This window comes from Esox lucius, chromosome 24 (assembly GCF_011004845.1).
Source record: "Esox lucius isolate fEsoLuc1 chromosome 24, fEsoLuc1.pri, whole genome shotgun sequence".
NCBI classification, from domain to species: domain Eukaryota; kingdom Metazoa; phylum Chordata; class Actinopteri; order Esociformes; family Esocidae; genus Esox; species Esox lucius.
In genome coordinates this window covers 10,548,924-10,568,691 of record NC_047592.1, presented here as the reverse complement: position 1 = coordinate 10,568,691, position 19,768 = coordinate 10,548,924, and the positions used below count along the sequence as shown (strand labels likewise).

General features: G+C 46.4%; 1 protein-coding gene across 1 annotated transcript; it reads right to left on the bottom strand.

Moving 5' to 3' along the window:
- Window positions 1–8,838: 8,838 nt before the first annotated feature.
- LOC117593980 lies at window positions 8,839–15,030 on the bottom strand. The gene is made up of 5 exons (XM_034290799.1): window positions 14,977–15,030; window positions 11,112–11,375; window positions 9,380–9,643; window positions 9,070–9,231; window positions 8,839–9,005 (listed from the first exon to the last, which is right to left on the bottom strand). Exons 1-4 carry the CDS (start codon window positions 15,028–15,030, stop codon window positions 9,157–9,159), a joined length of 657 nt encoding a protein of 218 aa, XP_034146690.1. The 3' UTR covers window positions 8,839–9,005; window positions 9,070–9,156.
- Between the last annotated feature and the right edge of the window lie 4,738 nt (window positions 15,031–19,768).

Below are 19,768 nucleotides of genomic sequence, written 5' to 3'. Positions count from 1 at the left end.
AGCTACCCAAGTTGTAATGATGTTCCTGTCCGAGGGATAATACCGGGTGTCCTGTCCAAATTGACCTTGACCAGGGTCAGGGAGTTGAACCGGCACCAGAGCTTTGCTCAAGGTCAGGCCGCAGCCCGGGAAGGAAAGCCACATGGGCCAAACCCACAGCTCCAACTCTCAGGGCCTAGCCAAAGCACAAACTTGAACCCTATTGAAAATCTGTGGGCAGCCCAGAAGACTGCAGTTTACTGATATTCCCCATACAATCTGACATAACCTGAGAGGATCTCCAAGGAAGAATCTTTATTTTCAATAAATTGGCACAAATTTCGAAAAACATGTTTTTGCTTTGCAGTTATTGTATGTAGATTGATTGTACTTTGCAATTACACATTAATTCTGAAAACAAAAAAATGTAATGTTCACATATATCACTGTGTACTGTAAGACTAGCTGTTAAACTTGAGTTTTGTACCAAGAGTTTTGAAACTACAACACCATGAATATGGCAAAAGAAAACAATAGACAAAACCCTTCTGTGTCATTCATGATACTTTATTGAGAAATCCATTTGAAATAGATGTAATCAGACTACTGTTTTCAATGAAATGAGGTATCGATCATAATAGTTTTTTATGGATCTAATGTAATGTGCTATGCGAATAAAAAGAGTGTTAACGAGAGGACTACATCAACACCCTATATACAACACCCTATATATAGGGATCTCATCCCTGATGATGTGAGGGGTCAGTTTTGAGATGATTTACCAAAGTATGTGGTAATTTGGGATCATGTGAGTTTCAGCATCAGGCACTGGTTTGTGACCCATTACAGGATGCTGTTGGAATTCCTCCCTCCCTTTTCCCCATTCCTCATCCCAGCTGAGGAGTTCTACTAGCATGGAGGTGGAAGGTCTACGATCACCAGCCACATACTCAGATGACCCTGCTGGCTGCTATGAATGCAGCATGATAAGATAAGACTTTCCACGAGATTCTTTCCGCGCTGCATTGCAAGGGAAGATAACTGTTGTGATGTGGTTGAGAATTTGTGTCCCGACAGACAGGGACATCAGGATGTTTAGAAAGAACAAATCTCCAGGCAGCAATAAACGTACAGTTCTGGCTAAGGGGTGTTTCCTATGTTTACCTTTCTAATTTCTGTAAAATGTGCTGTAAAATAGTCTGTAATTGTAAATAGTCTTTTCTATATCCCAATGTCATTGTACAGACCAACAGCAAAAACGTAAAATTGGGTGCACATAACTGGTGTGCAGGTCCGTATGTCTAAATCAGAAATGTGTGAGCGAATTTGCTTCAGGACAGGGGGACAGTGAGGGGGACAGCGACAGTGGAAGTGAGGAGAACAGTGAGGGGGACAGTGAAAGTGTCAGTGAGGGGGACAGTGAGGAGAATAGTGAGGGGGACAGTGAGAGTGGCATTGAGGAGAACAGTGAGAGAGGCAGTGAGGGGGAGAGCGAGAGTGGCAGTGAGGCGGACAGTGAAGAGAACTGTAAGGGGGACAGTGAGAGTGGAAGTGAGGAGAACAGTGAGGGGGACAGTGAGAGTGGCATTGTGGAGAACGGTGAGGGAGACAGTGAGAGTGGCAATGAGGAGAACAGTGAAGGGGACAGTGAGGGGGACAGTGAGAGTGGTAGTAAGGGGGACAGTGAGAGTGGTAGTAAGGAGGACAGTGAGAGTGGCAGTGAAGGGGACAGCGAGAGTGGCAGTGAGGGCGACAGCGAGAGTGGCAGTGAGGCAGACAGTGAGGAGAACTGTAAGGGGGACAATGAGAGTGGAAGTGAGGAGAACAATGAGGGGGACAGTGAGAGTGGCATTTTGGAGAACAATGAGGGGGACAGTGAGAGTGGTAGTAAGGGGGACAGTGAGAGTGGCAATGAGGGCGACAGCGAGAGTGGCAGTGAGGAGAACAATGAGGGGGACAGTGAGAGTGGCATTTTGGAGAACAATGAGGGGGACAGTGAGAGTGGTAGTAAGGGGGACAGTGAGAGTGGCAATGAGGGCGAAAGCGAGAGTGGCAGTGAGGCGGACAGTGAGGAGAACTGTAAGGGGGACAGTGAGAGTGGAAGTGAGGAGAACAGTGAGGGGGACAGTGAGAGTGGCATTGTAGAGAACGGTGAGGGAGACAGTGAGAGTGGCAATGAGGAGAACAGTGAAGGGGAGAGTGAGGAGAACAGTGAGGGGGACAGTGAGAGTGGTAGTAAGGGGGACAGTGAGAGTGGTAGTAAGGGGGACAGTGAGAGTGGCAGTGAAGGGGACAGCGAGAGTGGCAGTGAGGGCGACAGCGAGAGTGGCAGTGAGGGGGACAGTGAGAGTAACATTGAGTAGAACAGTGAGGGGGACAGTAAGAGTGGCAGTGAGGAGAACAGTGAGGGGGACAGTGAGAGTGGCAATGAGGAGAAAAGTGAGGGGGACAGTGAGAGTGGCAGTCAGGGGGACAGTGAGAGAGGCAGTGAGGGGGAGAGCGAGAGTGGCAGTGAGGCGGACAGTGAAGAGAACTGTAAGGGGGACAGTGAGAGTGGAAGTGAGGAGAACAGTGAGGGGGACAGTGAGAGTGGCATTGTGGAGAACGGTGAGGGAGACAGTGAGAGTGGCAATGAGGAGAACAGTGAAGGGGACAGTGAGGAGAACAGTGAGGGGGACAGTGAGAGTGGTAGTAAGGGGGACAGTGAGAGTGGTAGTAAGGAGGACAGTGAGAGTGGCAGTGAAGGGGACAGCGAGAGTGGCAGTGAGGGCGACAGCGAGAGTGGCAGTGAGGCAGACAGTGAGGAGAACTGTAAGGGGGACAATGAGAGTGGAAGTGAGGAGAACAATGAGGGGGACAGTGAGAGTGGCATTTTGGAGAACAATGAGGGGGACAGTGAGAGTGGTAGTAAGGGGGACAGTGAGAGTGGCAATGAGGGCGACAGCGAGAGTGGCAGTGAGGAGAACAATGAGGGGGACAGTGAGAGTGGCATTTTGGAGAACAATGAGGGGGACAGTGAGAGTGGTAGTAAGGGGGACAGTGAGAGTGGCAATGAGGGCGAAAGCGAGAGTGGCAGTGAGGCGGACAGTGAGGAGAACTGTAAGGGGGACAGTGAGAGTGGAAGTGAGGAGAACAGTGAGGGGGACAGTGAGAGTGGCATTGTAGAGAACGGTGAGGGAGACAGTGAGAGTGGCAATGAGGAGAACAGTGAAGGGGAGAGTGAGGAGAACAGTGAGGGGGACAGTGAGAGTGGTAGTAAGGGGGACAGTGAGAGTGGTAGTAAGGGGGACAGTGAGAGTGGCAGTGAAGGGGACAGCGAGAGTGGCAGTGAGGGGGACAGTGAGAGTGGCAGTGAGGGCGACAGCGAGAGTGGCAGTGAGGGGGACAGTGAGAGTAACATTGAGTAGAACAGTGAGGGGGACAGTAAGAGTGGCAGTGAGGAGAACAGTGAGGGGGACAGTGAGAGTGGCAATGAGGAGAAAAGTGAGGGGGACAGTGAGAGTGGCAGTCAGGGGGACAGTGAGAGAGGCAGTGAGGGGGAGAGCGAGAGTGGCAGTGAGGCGGACAGTGAAGAGAACTGTAAGGGGGACAGTGAGAGTGGAAGTGAGGAGAACAGTGATGGGGACAGTGAGAGTGGCATTGTGGAGAACGGTGAGGGAGACAGTGAGAGTGGCAATGAGGAGAACAGTGAAGGGGACAGTGAGGAGAACAGTGAGGGGGACAGTGAGAGTGGTAGTAAGGGGGACAGTGAGAGTGGTAGTAAGGAGGACAGTGAGAGTGGCAGTGAAGGGGACAGCGAGAGTGGCAGTGAGGGCGACAGCGAGAGTGGCAGTGAGGCGGACAGTGAGGAGAACTGTAAGGGGGACAATGAGAGTGGAAGTGAGGAGAACAATGAGGGGGACAGTGAGAGTGGCATTTTGGAGAACAATGAGGGGGACAGTGAGAGTGGTAGTAAGGGGGACAGTGAGAGTGGCAATGAGGGCGACAGCGAGAGTGGCAGTGAGGAGAACAATGAGGGGGACAGTGAGAGTGGCATTTTGGAGAACAATGAGGGGGACAGTGAGAGTGGTAGTAAGGGGGACAGTGAGAGTGGCAATGAGGGCGAAAGCGAGAGTGGCAGTGAGGCGGACAGTGAGGAGAACTGTAAGGGGGACAGTGAGAGTGGAAGTGAGGAGAACAGTGAGGGGGACAGTGAGAGTGGCATTGTAGAGAACGGTGAGGGAGACAGTGAGAGTGGCAATGAGGAGAACAGTGAAGGGGAGAGTGAGGAGAACAGTGAGGGGGACAGTGAGAGTGGTAGTAAGGGGGACAGTGAGAGTGGTAGTAAGGGGGACAGTGAGAGTGGCAGTGAAGGGGACAGCGAGAGTGGCAGTGAGGGGGACAGTGAGAGTGGCAGTGAGGGCGACAGCGAGAGTGGCAGTGAGGGGGACAGTGAGAGTAACATTGAGTAGAACAGTGAGGGGGACAGTAAGAGTGGCAGTGAGGAGAACAGTGAGGGGGACAGTGAGAGTGGCAATGAGGAGAAAAGTGAGGGGGACAGTGAGAGTGGCAGTCAGGGGGACAGTGAGAGAGGCAGTGAGGGGGAGAGCGAGAGTGGCAGTGAGGCGGACAGTGAAGAGAACTGTAAGGGGGACAGTGAGAGTGGAAGTGAGGAGAACAGTGATGGGGACAGTGAGAGTGGCATTGTGGAGAACGGTGAGGGAGACAGTGAGAGTGGCAATGAGGAGAACAGTGAAGGGGACAGTGAGGAGAACAGTGAGGGGGACAGTGAGAGTGGTAGTAAGGGGGACAGTGAGAGTGGTAGTAAGGAGGACAGTGAGAGTGGCAGTGAAGGGGACAGCGAGAGTGGCAGTGAGGGCGACAGCGAGAGTGGCAGTGAGGCGGACAGTGAGGAGAACTGTAAGGGGGACAATGAGAGTGGAAGTGAGGAGAACTGTAAGGGGGACAGTGAGAGTGGAAGTGAGGAGAACAGTGAGGGGGACAGTGAGAGTGGCATTGTAGAGAACTGTGAGGGAGACAGTGAGAGTGGCAATGAGGAGAACAGTGAAGGGGAGAGTGAGGAGAACAGTGAGGGGGACAGTGAGAGTGGTAGTAAGGGGGACAGTGAGAGTGGTAGTAAGGGGGACAGTGAGAGTGGCAGTGAAGGGGACAGCGAGAGTGGCGGTGAGGGGGACAGTGAGAATGGCAGTGAGGGCGACAGCGAGAGTGGCAGTGAGGGGGACAGTGAGAGTAACATTGAGTAGAACAGTGAGGGGGACAGTAAGAGTGGCAGTGAGGAGAACAGTGAGGGGGACAGTGAGAGTGGCAATGAGGAGAAAAGTGAGGGGGACAGTGAGAGTGGCAGTCAGGGGGACAGCGAGAGTGGAAGTAAGGAGAACAGTGAGGGGGACAGTGAGAGTGGCAGTGAGGGGGACAGTGAGAGTGGCAGTGAGGGGGACAGTGATAGTGGTGGTGAGAGTGGCAGTTAGGGGGACAGTGAGAGTGGCAGTGAAGGGGACAGCGAGAGTGGCAGTGAGGAGAACAGTGAGGGGGACAGTGAGAGTGGCAGTTAGGAGAACAGTGAGGGGACAGCGCGAGTGGCAGTGGGGGGAACAGCAAGAGTGGCAATGAGGAGAACAGTAAGGGGGACAGCGAGAGTGGCAGTGAGGGGGACAGCGAAATTAGCAGTAAGGAGAACAGTGAGGGGGACAGTGAGAGGGGTAGTGAGGGGGACAGCGAGAGTGGCAGTGAAGAGAACAGTGAGGGGGACAGTGAGAGTGAAGGTGAGGAGAACAGTGAGAGTGGCAGTGAGGGGGACAGTGAGAGTGGCATTGAGTAGAACAGTGAGGGGGAGAGTAAGAGTGGCAGTGAGGAGAACAGTGAGAGTGGCAATGAGGAGAAATGTGAGGGGGACAGTGAGAGTGGCAGTCAGGGGGACAGCGAGAGTGGAAGTGAGGAGAACAGTGAGGGGGACAGTGAGAGGGGCAGTGAGGGGGACAGCGAGAGTGGCAGTGAAGAGAACAGTGAGGGGGACAGTGAGAGTGACAGTGAGGAGAACAGTGAGAGTGGCAGTGAGGGGGACAGTGAGGGGGACAGTGAGAGTGGTAGTAAGGGGGACAGTGAGAGTGGCAATGAGGGCGACAGCGAGAGTGGCAGTGAGGCGGACAGTGAGGAGAACTGTAAGGGGGACAGTGAGAGTGGAAGTGAGGAGAACAGTGAGGGGGACAGTGAGAGTGGCATTGTGGAGAACGGTGAGGGAGACAGTGAGAGTGGCAATGAGGAGAACAGTGAAGGGGAGAGTGAGGAGAACAGTGAGGGGGACAGTGAGAGTGGCAGTGAGGGCGACAGCGAGAGTGGCAGTGAGGGGGACAGTGAGAGTAACATTGAGTAGAACAGTGAGGGGGACAGTAAGAGTGGCAGTGAGGAGAACAGTGAGGGGGACAGTGAGAGTGGCAATGAGGAGAAAATTGAGGGGGACAGTGAGAGTGGCAGTCAGGGGGACAGCGAGAGTGGAAGTAAGGGGAACAGTGAGGGGGACAGTGAGGGGGACAGTGAGGGGGACAGTGAGAGTGGCAGTGAGGGGGACAGTGATAGTGGTGGTGAGAGTGGCAGTTAGGGGGACAGTGAGAGTGGCAGTGAGGAGAACAGTGAGGGGGACAGTGAGAGTGGCAGTAAGGAGAACAGTGAGGGGACAGCGCGAGTGGCAGTGGAGGGAACAGCAAGAGTGGCAATGAGGAGAACAGTAAGGAGGACAGCGAGAGTGGCAGTGAGGGGGACAGCGAAATTAGCAGTAAGGAGAACAGTGAGGGGGACAGTGAGAGGGGCAGTGAGGGGGACAGCGAGAGTGGCAGTGAAGAGAACAGTGAGGGGGACAGTGAGAGTGACAGTGAGGAGAACAGTGAGAGTGGCAGTGAGGGGGACAGTGAGAGTGGCATTGAGTAGAACAGTGGGGGGGAGAGTAAGAGTGGCAGTGAGGAGAACAGTGAGGGGGACAGTGAGAGTGGCAATGAGGAGAAATGTGAGGGGGACAGTGAGAGTGGCAGTCAGGGGGACAGCGAGAGTGGAAGTGAGGAGAACAGTGAGGGGGACAGTGAGAGGGGCAGTGAGGGGGACAGCGAGAGTGGCAGTGAAGAGAACAGTGAGGGAGACAGTGAGAGTGACAGTGAGGAGAACAGTGAGAGTGGCAGTGAGGGGGACAGTGAGGGGGACAGTGAGAGTGGCATTGTGGAGAAATCTGAGGGGGACAGTGAGAGTGGTAGTAAGGGGGACAGTGAGAGTGGCAATGAGGGCGACAGCGAGAGTGGCAGTGAGGCGGACAGTGAGGAGAACTGTAAGGGGGACAGTGAGAGTGGTAGTAAGGGGGACAGTGAGAGTGGCAGTGAAGGGGACAGCGAGAGTGGCAGTGAGGGGGATAGTGAGAGTGGCAGTGAGGGCGTCAGCGAGAGTGGCAGTGAGGGGGACAGTGAGAGTAACATTGAGTAGAACAGTGAGGGGGACAGTAAGAGTGGCAGTGAGGAGAACAGTGAGGGGGACAGTGAGAGTGGCAATGAGGAGAAAAGTGAGGGGGACAGTGAGAGTGGCAGTCAGGGGGACAGCGAGAGTGGAAGGAGAACAGTGAGGGGGACAGTGAGAGTGGCAGTAAGGAGAACAGTGATAGTGGTGGTGAGAGTGGCAGTTAGGGGGACAGTGAGAGTGGCAGTGCAGGGGACAGCGAGAGTGGCAGTGGGGGGAACACCGAGAGTGGCAATGAGGAGAACAGTAAGGGGGACAACGAGAGTGGCAGTGAGGAAAACAGTGAGGGGGACAGCGAAATTAGCAGTAAGGAGAACAGTGAGGGGGACAGTGAGAGGGGCAGTGAGGGGGACAGCGAGAGTGGCAGTGAAGAGAACAGTGAGGGGGACAGTGAGAGTGACAGTGAGGAGAACAGTGAGAGTGGCAGTGAGTAGAACAGTGAGGGGGAGAGTAAGAGTGGCAGTGAGGAGAACAGTGAGGGAGACAGTGAGAGTGGCAATGAGGAGAAATGTGAGGGGGACAGTGAGAGTGGCAGGGAGGTGGACAGCGAGAGTGGAAGTGAGGAGAACAGTGAGGGGGACAGTGAGAGTGGCAGGGAGGGGGACAGTGAGAGTGGCAGTGAGGAGAACAGTTAGAGTGGCAGTAAGGAGAACAGTGATACTGGCAGTGAGAGTGGCAGTTAGGGGGACAGTGAGAGTGGCAGTGAGGGGGACAGCGAGAGAGGCAGTATGGAGAACACTGAGGGGGACAGTGAGAGTGGCAGTGAGGGGGACAGTGAGAGTGGCAGTGAGGGGGACAGTGAGAGTGGCAGTGAGGGGGACAGCGAGAGTGGCAGTGAGGGGGACAGTGAGAGTGGCAGTGAGGGGGACAGCGAGAGTGGCAGTGAGGGGGACAGCGAGAGAGGCAGTGAGGGGGACAGTGAGAGAGGCAGTGAGGAGAACAGTGAGGGGGACAGCGAGAGTAGAAGTGAGGAGAACAGTGAGGGGGACAGTGAGAGTGGCAGTGTGTGTGTGTGTACATGTGTGTGTGTGCGTGAATGTGTGTGTGAGTGTGTGTGCAAGCATGTGTGCATGTGTGCCTGTGTGTGTGTGTGTTCTTGTGTGCGTGCATGTGTGCGTGTGTGTGTGTGTGTGCTTGCATGTGTGCAAGTGTGTGTGTGAGTGTGTGTGCGTGTTCTTGCATGTGTGCATGTGTGCGTTTGTGTGTATATGTGTGTGTGCGTGTTCTTGCAAGTGTGCGTGTGTGCGTTTGTGTGTGTGAGTGTGTGTGCGTGCGTGTTCTTGCATGGGTGCATTTGTGTGTGTGTGTGTGTGTGCTTGCATGTGTGGATTTGTGTGTGTGTGTGTGTGCTTGCATGTGTGCGTTTGTGTGTGTGTGTGTGTGTGTGTGTGCGCACGTGTGTGCAGGTGTGGCTGCTGTCCATTACTTTGACATACATGTCAGTTTACGCAGCCATTGAACAAATCTGTCAAAAAAACGTAAGAGTCCAGTTACATGGGAGCTTTGGCAGTAATCCATCATATTTACCAGATCACCTTCGGTGGCCTGGCTGGTCATGTGTATTATTCAGGGGTCACATATTATCTATTCACACTTCACCCTCTCATTACTAACAGAAATTATAAATATATTTGAATAGATACATGAATGTCCTCTATATTTTTATCTCAATTAGTCTTTGTGTCCTTACCTCTTCCTCAGACTGATTTTCTTTTTGATAGCCTGTTTTTCATTTTCCGCAACTGGCTCATTTGTCTCAGGCTAGAAATACAAGAGAAACACACAGAGTTAACGCAGAGCTGTAGCAGGTTGCAGTGGCAATCCACTCTGGGGTGAGGAAATACAAAACTGATTCAAGACCAGCGTCACCACTATCCACAGCAACCTGTCTATCCGTTATGTTTCTCACATGTTGGGAAACGGCAATTTCCCGAAGGAGCTTCCCGCCCTTCTGGCTGGCGTCGGTGATGGGAGGCAGAATGGTGACGCCCACCGGACTGGCCCTGAATGCCACAATAGGGGTGTGGTTAGGATCAAGCAGAAGGCCGGGCATATCCTGTCTGAAAATAGCCTTCACAGCGGGGAGCGTGGCCTGTAGAGGTTCCTCAGGGGGCGGGCACGCCGAGGTCTGGCCAGGCAGAAGAAAATCCACCTTCCCTGGTCTCTGTATTGCCTGAAAGAACAAATAGCAGTGTTATAAACCAGTTTGTTTGAGTTTTGAATGCGGATTGGCTCAAAGCTGTGTGTGAGACTGCATATCACATGAATAAGGGCTATATCTAGGCTCTATCATGCCTAAGAACCACCTAGGCTGTGGTACATTGGTTACATATCACATAACTACATAATAATAATACATTTTAACAATTATACAACACATTAAAGCACCCATGTCAGTTTGCCGACTGAGGCAGGAAGGATGTGGTTGGGATGAAGTTGGGCTGGACAAACGGACCTGGAGTAAAACGGAATTAAACGTACTGAGGTGTTGAGACAGGGCATGTCTGATAAAGGCAACATCTACAAAAACACATCTAGACACACGCTAACACATCTAGACACACATTAACACATCTAGACAGACATTAACACATCTAGACAGACACATCTAGGCACACACATCTAGACACACCCAAACACATCTAGACAGACACATTTAGACACACACAAACACATCTAGACACAAACTAACACTTCTAGACACACATTAACACATCTAAACAGACACATCTAGACACAAACTAACACAACTAGACACACAAACACATCCAGATACACACTAACACATCTAGACAGACACATCTAGACAAACCCTAACACATCTAGACAAACCCTAACACATCTAGACAAACCCTAACACATCTAGACAAACCCTAACACATCTAGACAAACCCTAACACGTCTAGACAGATGTCAAGACTTGTAAAAGGATGTAGACAGACGTGTGCACTCAGGAGCACCACATAATATACTGCCAAGTAATTTCATTTCTATATCAATCAATTCCTTACCAAAAAACACATCATTAAATACAAAGATGGATCTATATGCTGTCTCAGTACCTCAAATGTACATAACCTATTTGAAATGTAGTTCAAATAATGTATCAATAAATCATTTAGGAATTTCTGTCCTTCTAGGATGTTCTCCCAAGAAGACTTTAAAGACAGATAACAATTTCAAATGAGGGTAGTCTTTTTGTTAACCTTGGAATGAAGATAACACACTGAAAATCTTAAATTCCTGTATGCTGATCAAACCATTCCTCAAGATCAAATTTAGAGATTGAGAGAGCTATTGCTTCCAGGTAACACATGTCCTAAAACATTACACACAACTCTCAATGTGTCAGCACAACTGTCATTGAGAAAACATCTGTGCCATTTGTGCGAAGACAAACACTGTGAGCGTCTTCAGAACCCATCACTGGTAGAAATCTCCATAGATATTAGAACAGAATAAGTACATAGACATGGAAGATGGCACAACTCTCTTTCAAATATGGCCACGTCAAGATGTGCCAAGCTAATAGACTCTTACCCAAAAAGACTGAGTGCTGTAATAAAATCAAAAGGTGCTTCAACAAAGTATTAGTTTAAGGGTGTGCATACAACAACCTGTCTATCCTTTATGTATCTCACATGTTGGGAAACGGCAATTTCCCGAAGGAGCTTCCCGCCCTTCTGGCTGGTGTCAGTGATGGGAGGCAGAATGGTGACGCCCACCGGAGTGGCCCCGAATGCCACAATAGGGGTGTGGTTAGGATGACACAGAAGGCGGGGCATATCCTGTCTGGAGGTGGCCCTCACAGCGGTGCGCGTGGCCTGTAGAGCTTCATCAGGGGAAGGGCATGCCGAGGTCTGGCCAGGCAGAAGAAAAGCCACCTTCCCTGGGCTCTGTGCTGCCTGAAAGAACAAATAGCAGTGTTATAAATCAGTTTGTTTGAGTTTTGAATGCGGATTGGCTCAAAGCTGTGTGTGAGACTGCATATCACATGAATAAGGGCTCTATCTAGGCTCTATCATGCCTAAGAACCACCTAGGCTGTGGTACATTGGTTACATATCACATACACTAAAGGGGAATTGTTGTTTAATATAGAACCGCTATAACACTTTGGACTTCAGGACAGTGTTATTGTACATCATTCCAACTCCGTAATGATTATACATTTTAACAATTATACCACACATTAAAAGCACCCATGTCAGTTTGCCGACTGAGGCAGGAAGGATGTGGTTGGGATGAAGTTGGGCTGCCAAAAGGACCTGGAGAAAAACGGAATTAAATGTACTGAGGTGTTGAGACAGGGCATGTCTGATAAAGGCCACATCCACACAAACACATCTAGACACACACTAACACATCTAGACAGACACATCTAGGCACACATTAACACATCTAGGCACACCCTAACACATCTAGACAAACCCTAACACATCTAGACAAACCCTAACACAGCTAGACAAACCCTAACACATCTAGACAAACCCTAACACGTCTAGACAGATGTCAAGACTTGTAAAAGGATGTAGACAGACGCGTTCACTCAGGAGCACCACATAATATACTGCCAAATCATTTCATTTCTATTTCAATCAAATCCTTACCAAAAAACACATCATTAAATGCAAAGATGGATCTATATGCTGTCTCAGTACCTCAAATGTACATAACCTATTTGAAATGTAGTTCAAATAATGTATCACTAAATAATCTAGGAATTTTGGTCCTTCTGAGGACGGATTAGGCGGTAGCGCCCACGCACGGGGCGTATTTGCATAACAATTACATAGTATTACATATTTTCAAAACGGTTTGTAATAGAGAGATTCTGTTTTCTTTGCTGTTTCAACGAGAGTCCGATGAAAACGCAGATGCGCTTTGTGTTTACTTGGCATATTTCCTTGTTGTTGTCATCCTGTCCAAATGAAACCAAAACCTTGTGCACCTGACCAATGGATGGGCTGTTGAGTGACAGCATCCAATGGAAGGCTGTTGCCATGCAAAATAGTTTATTTTACCCAATCTGGGGAAGGTATCTGTTGCGTATTTGATCCAATCATAAGGTTGCTGGGTGGGACGTAAGTTTTGTTTTCTTCATTTGCTCATTCTGACTGTAGAAGAGGTTGTAGCAGTATGTCAGCTTAGCTAGCATGCTAACTTAGCATTAGCGAACGTTTTAGCATTGTGTCCTTGCGTAACACTAACTTGTTGAAAAGACAAAGAAAGGATTTGTGTTTTCAACAGTTTTATAAGTATTATTATTAGTATAAAATGGCAAAACGTAAAAACACTTTTACTAAATGTAGCCATAGATCAAATTTAGAGATTGAGGGAGCTATCACTTCCAGTTCACACAGGTCGTGAAACATTACACAACTCTCAGTGTGTCAGCACAACTGTCATTGAGAAAACATCTGTGCCATTTGTGCGAAGACAAAGACTGAGTGTCTTCAGAACCCATCACTGGTAGAAATCTCCATAGATATTAGAACAGAATAAGTACATAGACATGGAAGATGGTACAATTCTCTTACCTCAGGGTCACAGTCAAATGACTTGAGAGAGATGTCTTCAGCTGTTCTAGAAGAACAGATTGCTCCACGTGGTCTCACCCAACTTGGTCTCGCCCAACGTGGTCTTGCCCCACGTGGTCTCTCTCTCACCTGAGGTACCTTCCCACATTGAGGACATAGACAGAAACATGTACTCAGGGCCACCGTAGAATATGGTGACATTGGTGAGGGTGTGGTTAGTGAGTCTCCATTTGAATTGAACACATAACTAGAGGACGGTTTGGTTAAATGCAAAGATGGATATATGTGGTGTCTTATTACCTGGCAGGTAGTATCTGGTGAATTCTGGAAAAAAAACAGAAAACATTCAGCGCTCATTTGTTAATATACATACAGTGGGTATAAAAATCTACACACCCCTGTTAAAATGCCAGGTTTTTGTGATGTAAAAGCATGAGACAAAAATAATGTCATCATAGGTTACTTTTAATGTGACCTATGATGTGAACAATTCAATTGATAAACAAACTGAAATCTTTGAGAGGGAAAAATGAAAAACCTTACAATAACCTGGTTGCATAAGTCTGCACACCCAGAATTGATGAAAGGACGAGAAGAAAACTGGTCAGGAAGGCTTCCAAAAGGTCTACAGCAACATTAAAGGAACTGCAGGAATTTCTGGCAAGTACTGGCTGTGTGCTACATGTGACAACAATCTCCTGTATTCTTTACATGAATGTTCTATGGGGTAGAGTGGCAAGACGGAAGCCTTTTCTTACAAAGAAAAACATGCAAGCCTGGCTGAATTGGCGAAAACAAACATCAAGTCCCCCAAAAGCACGTGGGAAAATGTGTTATGGTCTGATGAAACCAAGGTTGAACTTTTTGGCCATAATTCCAAAAGGTATGTTTGGCGCAAAAACAACACTGCACATCACCAAAGAACACCATACCCACAGTGAAGCATGGTGGGGGCAGCATAATGCTTTGGGGCTGTTTTTCTTCAGCTGGAACTGGGGCCTTAGTCAGGGTGGAGGGAATTATGAACAGTTCCAAATATCAGGCAATTTTAGCACAAAACCTTCAGGTGTCTGTTAGAAAGCTGAAGATGAAGTGGAAGTTCACCTTTCAGCACGACAATGACCCAAAGCACACATCCAAATCCACAAAAGCATGGCTTCACCAGAAGAAGATTAACATTTTGGAATGGCCCAGCCAGAGCCCAGACCTGAATCCAATTGAACATCTGTGGGGTGATCTGAAGAGAGCTATGCACAGGAGATGTCCTCGCAATCTAACAGATATTAAGCCCTTTTGCAAAGAAGATTGGGCAAATATTGCCACGTCAAGATGTGCCAAGCTAATAGACTCTTACCCAAAAAGGCTGAGTGCTGTAATAAAATCAAAAGGTGCTTCAACAAAGTATTAGTTAAAGGGTGTGCACACTTATGCAACAAGGTTAATATGAGTTTCTTATTTTTCCCCCTCAAAGATATCAGTATGTTTTTCTATTGAACTGTTCACGTTATGGGTCACATTAAAGGTGGAGTAAGTTCTGACATGATTTATTTTTGTCTCATTCCTTTACATCACAAGAACCTGGCATTTCAACAGGGGTATGTAGACAATTTATATCCACTGTACATGGTGTTTTTGAAATGTAGTTCAAATAATGTATTGATAAACATTAGGGATTGAGAGAGCTATCGCTTCCAGTTCACACATCATAAAATGTTACACACAACTCTCAATGTGTCAGAACAATTGTCATTGAGAAAACATCTGTGCCATTTGTGCGAAGACAAACACTGTGAGCGTCTTCAGAACCCATCACTGGTAGACATCTCCACAGATATTAGAACAGAATAAGTACGAAGACATGGAGGATGGTACAACTCTCTCACCTCGAGGTCACAGTCAACTGAATTGAGAGAGATGTCTTCAGTTGTTCCAGAAGAATAGACTGCCTCACATGGTCTCTCTCTCACCTGAGGTACCTTCCCATATTGAGGACATAGACAGAGACATATACTCAGGGCCATCGTAGAATATGGTGACATTGGTGAGGTTGTTGTTAGTGAGTCTTTATTTGTATTGAACACATAACTAGAGGATGGTTTGGTTAAATGAAAAGATGGATATATGAGGTGTCTTAGTACCTGGCAGGTAGTATCTGGTGCATTCAGCTGTGAAAAAAAAACAGAAAACATTTAGCACACATTTGCTAATATAAATACATGGTGTTTTTGAAATGTAGTTCAAATAATGTATTGATAAACATTTAGGATTGAGCGAGCTATCGCTTCCAGTTCTCACACATGGTATAACATTACACAAAACTCAGTGTGTCAGCACAACTGTCATTGAGAAAACACGTGCCATATGTGCAAAGACAAACACTGTGAGTGTCTTCAGAACCCATCACTGGTAGACATCTCCATAAATATTAAAACAGAATAAGTACAAAGACATGGAAGATGGTACAACTATCTTACCTCAGGGTCACAGTCAAATGACTTGAGAGAGATGTCTTCAGCTGTTCTTGAAGAACAGATTGCTCCACGTGGTCTCACCCAACTTGGTCTCGCCCAACGTGGTCTTGCCCCACGTGGTCTCTCTCTCACCTGAGGTACCTTCCCACATTGAGGACATAGACAGAGACATGTACTCAGGGCCACCGTAGAATATGGTGACATTGGTGAGGGTGTGGTTAGTGAGTCTCCATTTGTATTGAACACATAACTAGAGGATGGTTTGGTAAAACGCAAAGATGGATATATGTGGTGTCTTAGTACCTGGCAGGTAGTATCTGGTGTATTCAGCTGTGAAAAAAAACAGAAAACATTCAGCACTCATTTGTTAATATAAATACATGGTGTTTTTGAAATGTAGTTCAAATAATGTATTGATAAACATTTGGGATTGAGAGAGCTATCGCTTCCAGTTCACACATCATAAAATGTTACACACAACTCTCAATGTGTCAGCACAATTGTCATTGAGAAATCATCTGTGCCATTTGTGCGAAGACAAACACTTTGAGCGTCTTCAGAACCCATCACTGGTAGACATCTCCATAAAAATTAGAACAGAATAAGTACAAAGACATGGAAGATGGTACAACTATCTTACCTCAGGGTCACAGTCAAGTGAATTGAAAGAGATGTCTTCAGTTGTTCCAGAAGAATAGACTGCCCCACATGGTCTCTCTCTCACCTGAGGTACCTTTCCACATTGAGGACATAGACAGAGACATGTACTCAGGGTCACCATAGAATATGGTGACATTGGTGAGGGTGTGGTTAGTGAGTCTCCATTTAAAGTGAACACATAACTAGAGGATGGTTTGGTAAAACGCAAAGATGGATATATGTGGTGTCTTAGTACCTGGCAGGTAGTATCTGGTGTATTCAGCTGTGAGAAAAAAACAGAAAACATTTAGCACACATTTGCTAATAAATATACATGTTGTATTTGAAATGTAGTTCAAATAATGTATTGATAAAACATTAGGGATTGATTGTACTTACAGGTCCTACTTGAATCTTCTTCCAAGAAGCCTGTGAAGACAGATCATTTCAAATGAGGTTAGTGGTGGTTGCATGGTTAGCTACCTGTACTTACATTAATTGTGTTGATAATGATGACTGTTATGCTTTATGTTTCCTTATCAAATAACATTCCAGGCAGTTCGTAATTTCACATTTGATTACATTTGGAGACTAATTCAAGTTTGATGCCTAGCAGACCAATTTAACATATCCTGAAATGTTGTGTTAGAGTGGTTACTACAAAAAGATACATGCCAACTGGAGACTCATCATTACAACCTATTCCTACTGTATCTGCCAATCAAACCTTGCCTAAATATCTCATTTCAGGACCTGAGAGAGCTACCACTACTGTTTTGTCTGACTATTATCAATAGCATTGGGCAGTGTTTCAAAACTCTTAGTGCAAGAATCCAAACAGAACATACTCGTAAATTATTCATCTTGCATTTAAAACAACACATTTTTCCTTCTTTTGGTTAGTAAACATCTTTCACCACAAGATCAGTGATTCAACCACTATGTTTTTGGTGAAATAATAGTACATTTGTTAAGTCATCAAAACATAACATAGTGCAATTCTGTCAGTAAAGTCATTGTAACAATCAGTTAGTCCATCCCTAAGAATGTAAGACATGTTTCAAAATGACTCTTTGATGTTCTAAATATAATCTGTTACAGTTTATTTCATTGTTTTCACAATGAAAATAAACTGTAACAGGCAAAACTCAGAAATATTAATCAGAAATAAGAGTTTTATTGCAAAGTAAGATTCACAACAAACTAGGAAATTGTTCTAAATAAAAACAAATAAGAACAGTAGATTAAGCACTAAAATATCCTAAAAATATCTAAGGTGCAAGAATTGTCCAGTTGAAGGCTGTGTGTGTATGTGGGGAGGGGTTATACATTTGTCCAGTTGAGGGTTGTGTGTGTATGTGGGGAGGGGTTATAGATTTGTCCAGTTGAGGGTTGTGTGTGTATGTGGGGAGGGGTTATAGATTTGTCCAGTTGAGGGCTGTGTGTGTATGTGGGGAGGGGTTATAGATTTGTCCAGTTGAGGGTTGTGTGTCTATGTGGGGAGGGGTTATATATATATTATCCAGTTGAGGGTTGTGTGTGTGTATGTGGGGAGGGGTTGTAGATTTGTCCAGTTGAGGGTTGTGTGTGTATGTGGGGAGGGGTTATATATATTATCCAGTTGAGGGTTGTGTGTGTATGTGGGGAGGGGTTATATATATTATCCAGTTGAAGGTTGTGTGTCTATGTGGGGAGGGGTTATAGATTTGTCCAATTGAAGGTTGTGTGTGTATGTGGGGAGGGGTTATATATATTATCCAGTTGAGGGTTGTGTGTGTATGTGGGGAGGGGTTATATATATTATCCAGTTGAAGGTTGTGTGTCTATGTGGGGAGGGGTTATAGATTTGTCCAATTGAAGGTTGTGTGTATATGTGGGGAGGGGTTATATATATTATCCAGTTGAGGGTTGTGTGTCTATGTGGGGAGGGGTTATATATATTATCCAGTTGAGGGTTGTGTGTGTATGTGGGGAGGGGTTATATATATTATCCAGTTGAGGGTTGTGTGTCTATGTGGGGAGGGGTTATATATATTATCCAGTTGAGGGTTGTGTGTGTATGTGGGGAGTGGGCTGTAGTCAGTTTGGCTCCAGGAACATGTTCATGAGGCCCACTGTGTAGGAAAGAAACTGTTTTTGTGGCGAGAGGTTATGGTCCTGATAGACTTCTAAACCTATTGAATGTAACTACCCCATATATTCATAAAGCGCTTCAAGCGGGTTGAATTGACAAGTCTAGTAGCCAATTAAATTCTCCTTTCAATGGTATGCATTTTTCCTAGGCGGGGGAGAGCCTCTATATGGATCCTCATTTCACAATACTATCCAATGGCAATCAAGTCCTGTTCATGACAGTATTGTGTTACATAGGCAATGCAGTGGTCTTTCATGGCTCACACTGCCAACAACAAGGTTGTGGGTTTGAATCCCAGTGAGGTCCCATATACAGAGCTATGGCCTGAGGGTGGTGATCCTGTTATGTACTGTAGTTTCAAATGATTTGTCAAACAAAAAAACATGATGTGAATGTACTTACAGGCCTTCTGTAGGCTTCTGTCTCCCGACAGCACAGTGGATTTAGCTGTCAAGTTGAAAAAAAGGTTAGTTACGGTTGTGTGGTTAGTTACCAATACTTACGTTTTATTGAGCTGATAATGCAACTTATATACTGTTGTTCATAACATCCTCTGGTCCGATAGTAAACCTTGAGATAGACTAAGATAATACATAGAAGAATAACACAGAAAACCTTAAATATGGCTTGATATTTACCAAATAAGGACGACGTCGTAAAGCTCTTTTCACTCTCTTGTCATTTGGGTCCATGTTTATTTCTGACTAAATATCACCTGTGCACTTGAATGTATATTCGGTGAACGATGACGTTTGGCAGAAAGTTATTGTTACATATTATAGCCGTTATTGTGACGTGGGGTCAGAGCGCTTTTGGACTTGGTACGTAGCGTAATCAGTGCTGCCAGTGGGGAGGTTTCCTGTCCAATTGGGTTATTTTAAATGATAGTGAGCGGGCAGAAATATTGGGCCTATTTTCAGATAGGGTTGTATAGTAAAAATAGCATTAGGGCAGGTTTTTGTGGAGTCCGTGGTTGATAGTCGGTATACTGTCAAAGAAATATGGCAACCCTTAGCTTATTTTGAGCTATTGGCACTCATTTATGAATGCGTACGATCAAATTTGATCTAAAAAAAGATCGCACAAAACCCCATGGAGCAAACAAGAACAATGTTGAAGCACAGTGGCTTGATTCATCCTTGATTCGCAATAATCATCACGAAAAACAACAAACGCAGCAGCCTCATAACAACAACCATAATTATAATAATAATAGTTGACGAGGCATATAATATTAGGCCTACCTATTATAATAATAATTATAATATAATAATAATAGGTAGGCCTAAGGCTAATATAAAATAAGATGACGATTAATATAACACATACAAACGTACAACAATAGTGAATATTGCATCAATATCGTAGGCTATAATTGTGTTATTTAATTATTTCACTTTTCTGCATTTTCACTTATTTCTGTTGTTCATGTAAGGTTTGAAATGCCTTTGTGTATGGAATGCGCTAGACAAATAAACTTGCTTTTCCTAAGTCAATCAGGCCATGTCGACACAC

Excerpts from the sequence above, each read along its gene's own strand:
- LOC117593980 (XM_034290799.1), bottom strand. The coding sequence starts at position 15,030 with ATGGCCCTGAGTATATGTCTCTGTCTATGTCCTCAATATGGGAAGGTA. Across the intron at positions 11,376-14,976 it reads AATATGGGAAGGTACCTCAG|GCAGCACAGAGCCCAGGGAA; the intron begins GTGAGAGAGAGA and ends TTGTTCTTTCAG. Across the intron at positions 9,232-9,379 it reads AAATTGCCGTTTCCCAACAT|CCTGAGACAAATGAGCCAGT; the intron begins GTGAGAAACATA and ends TTGTATTTCTAG.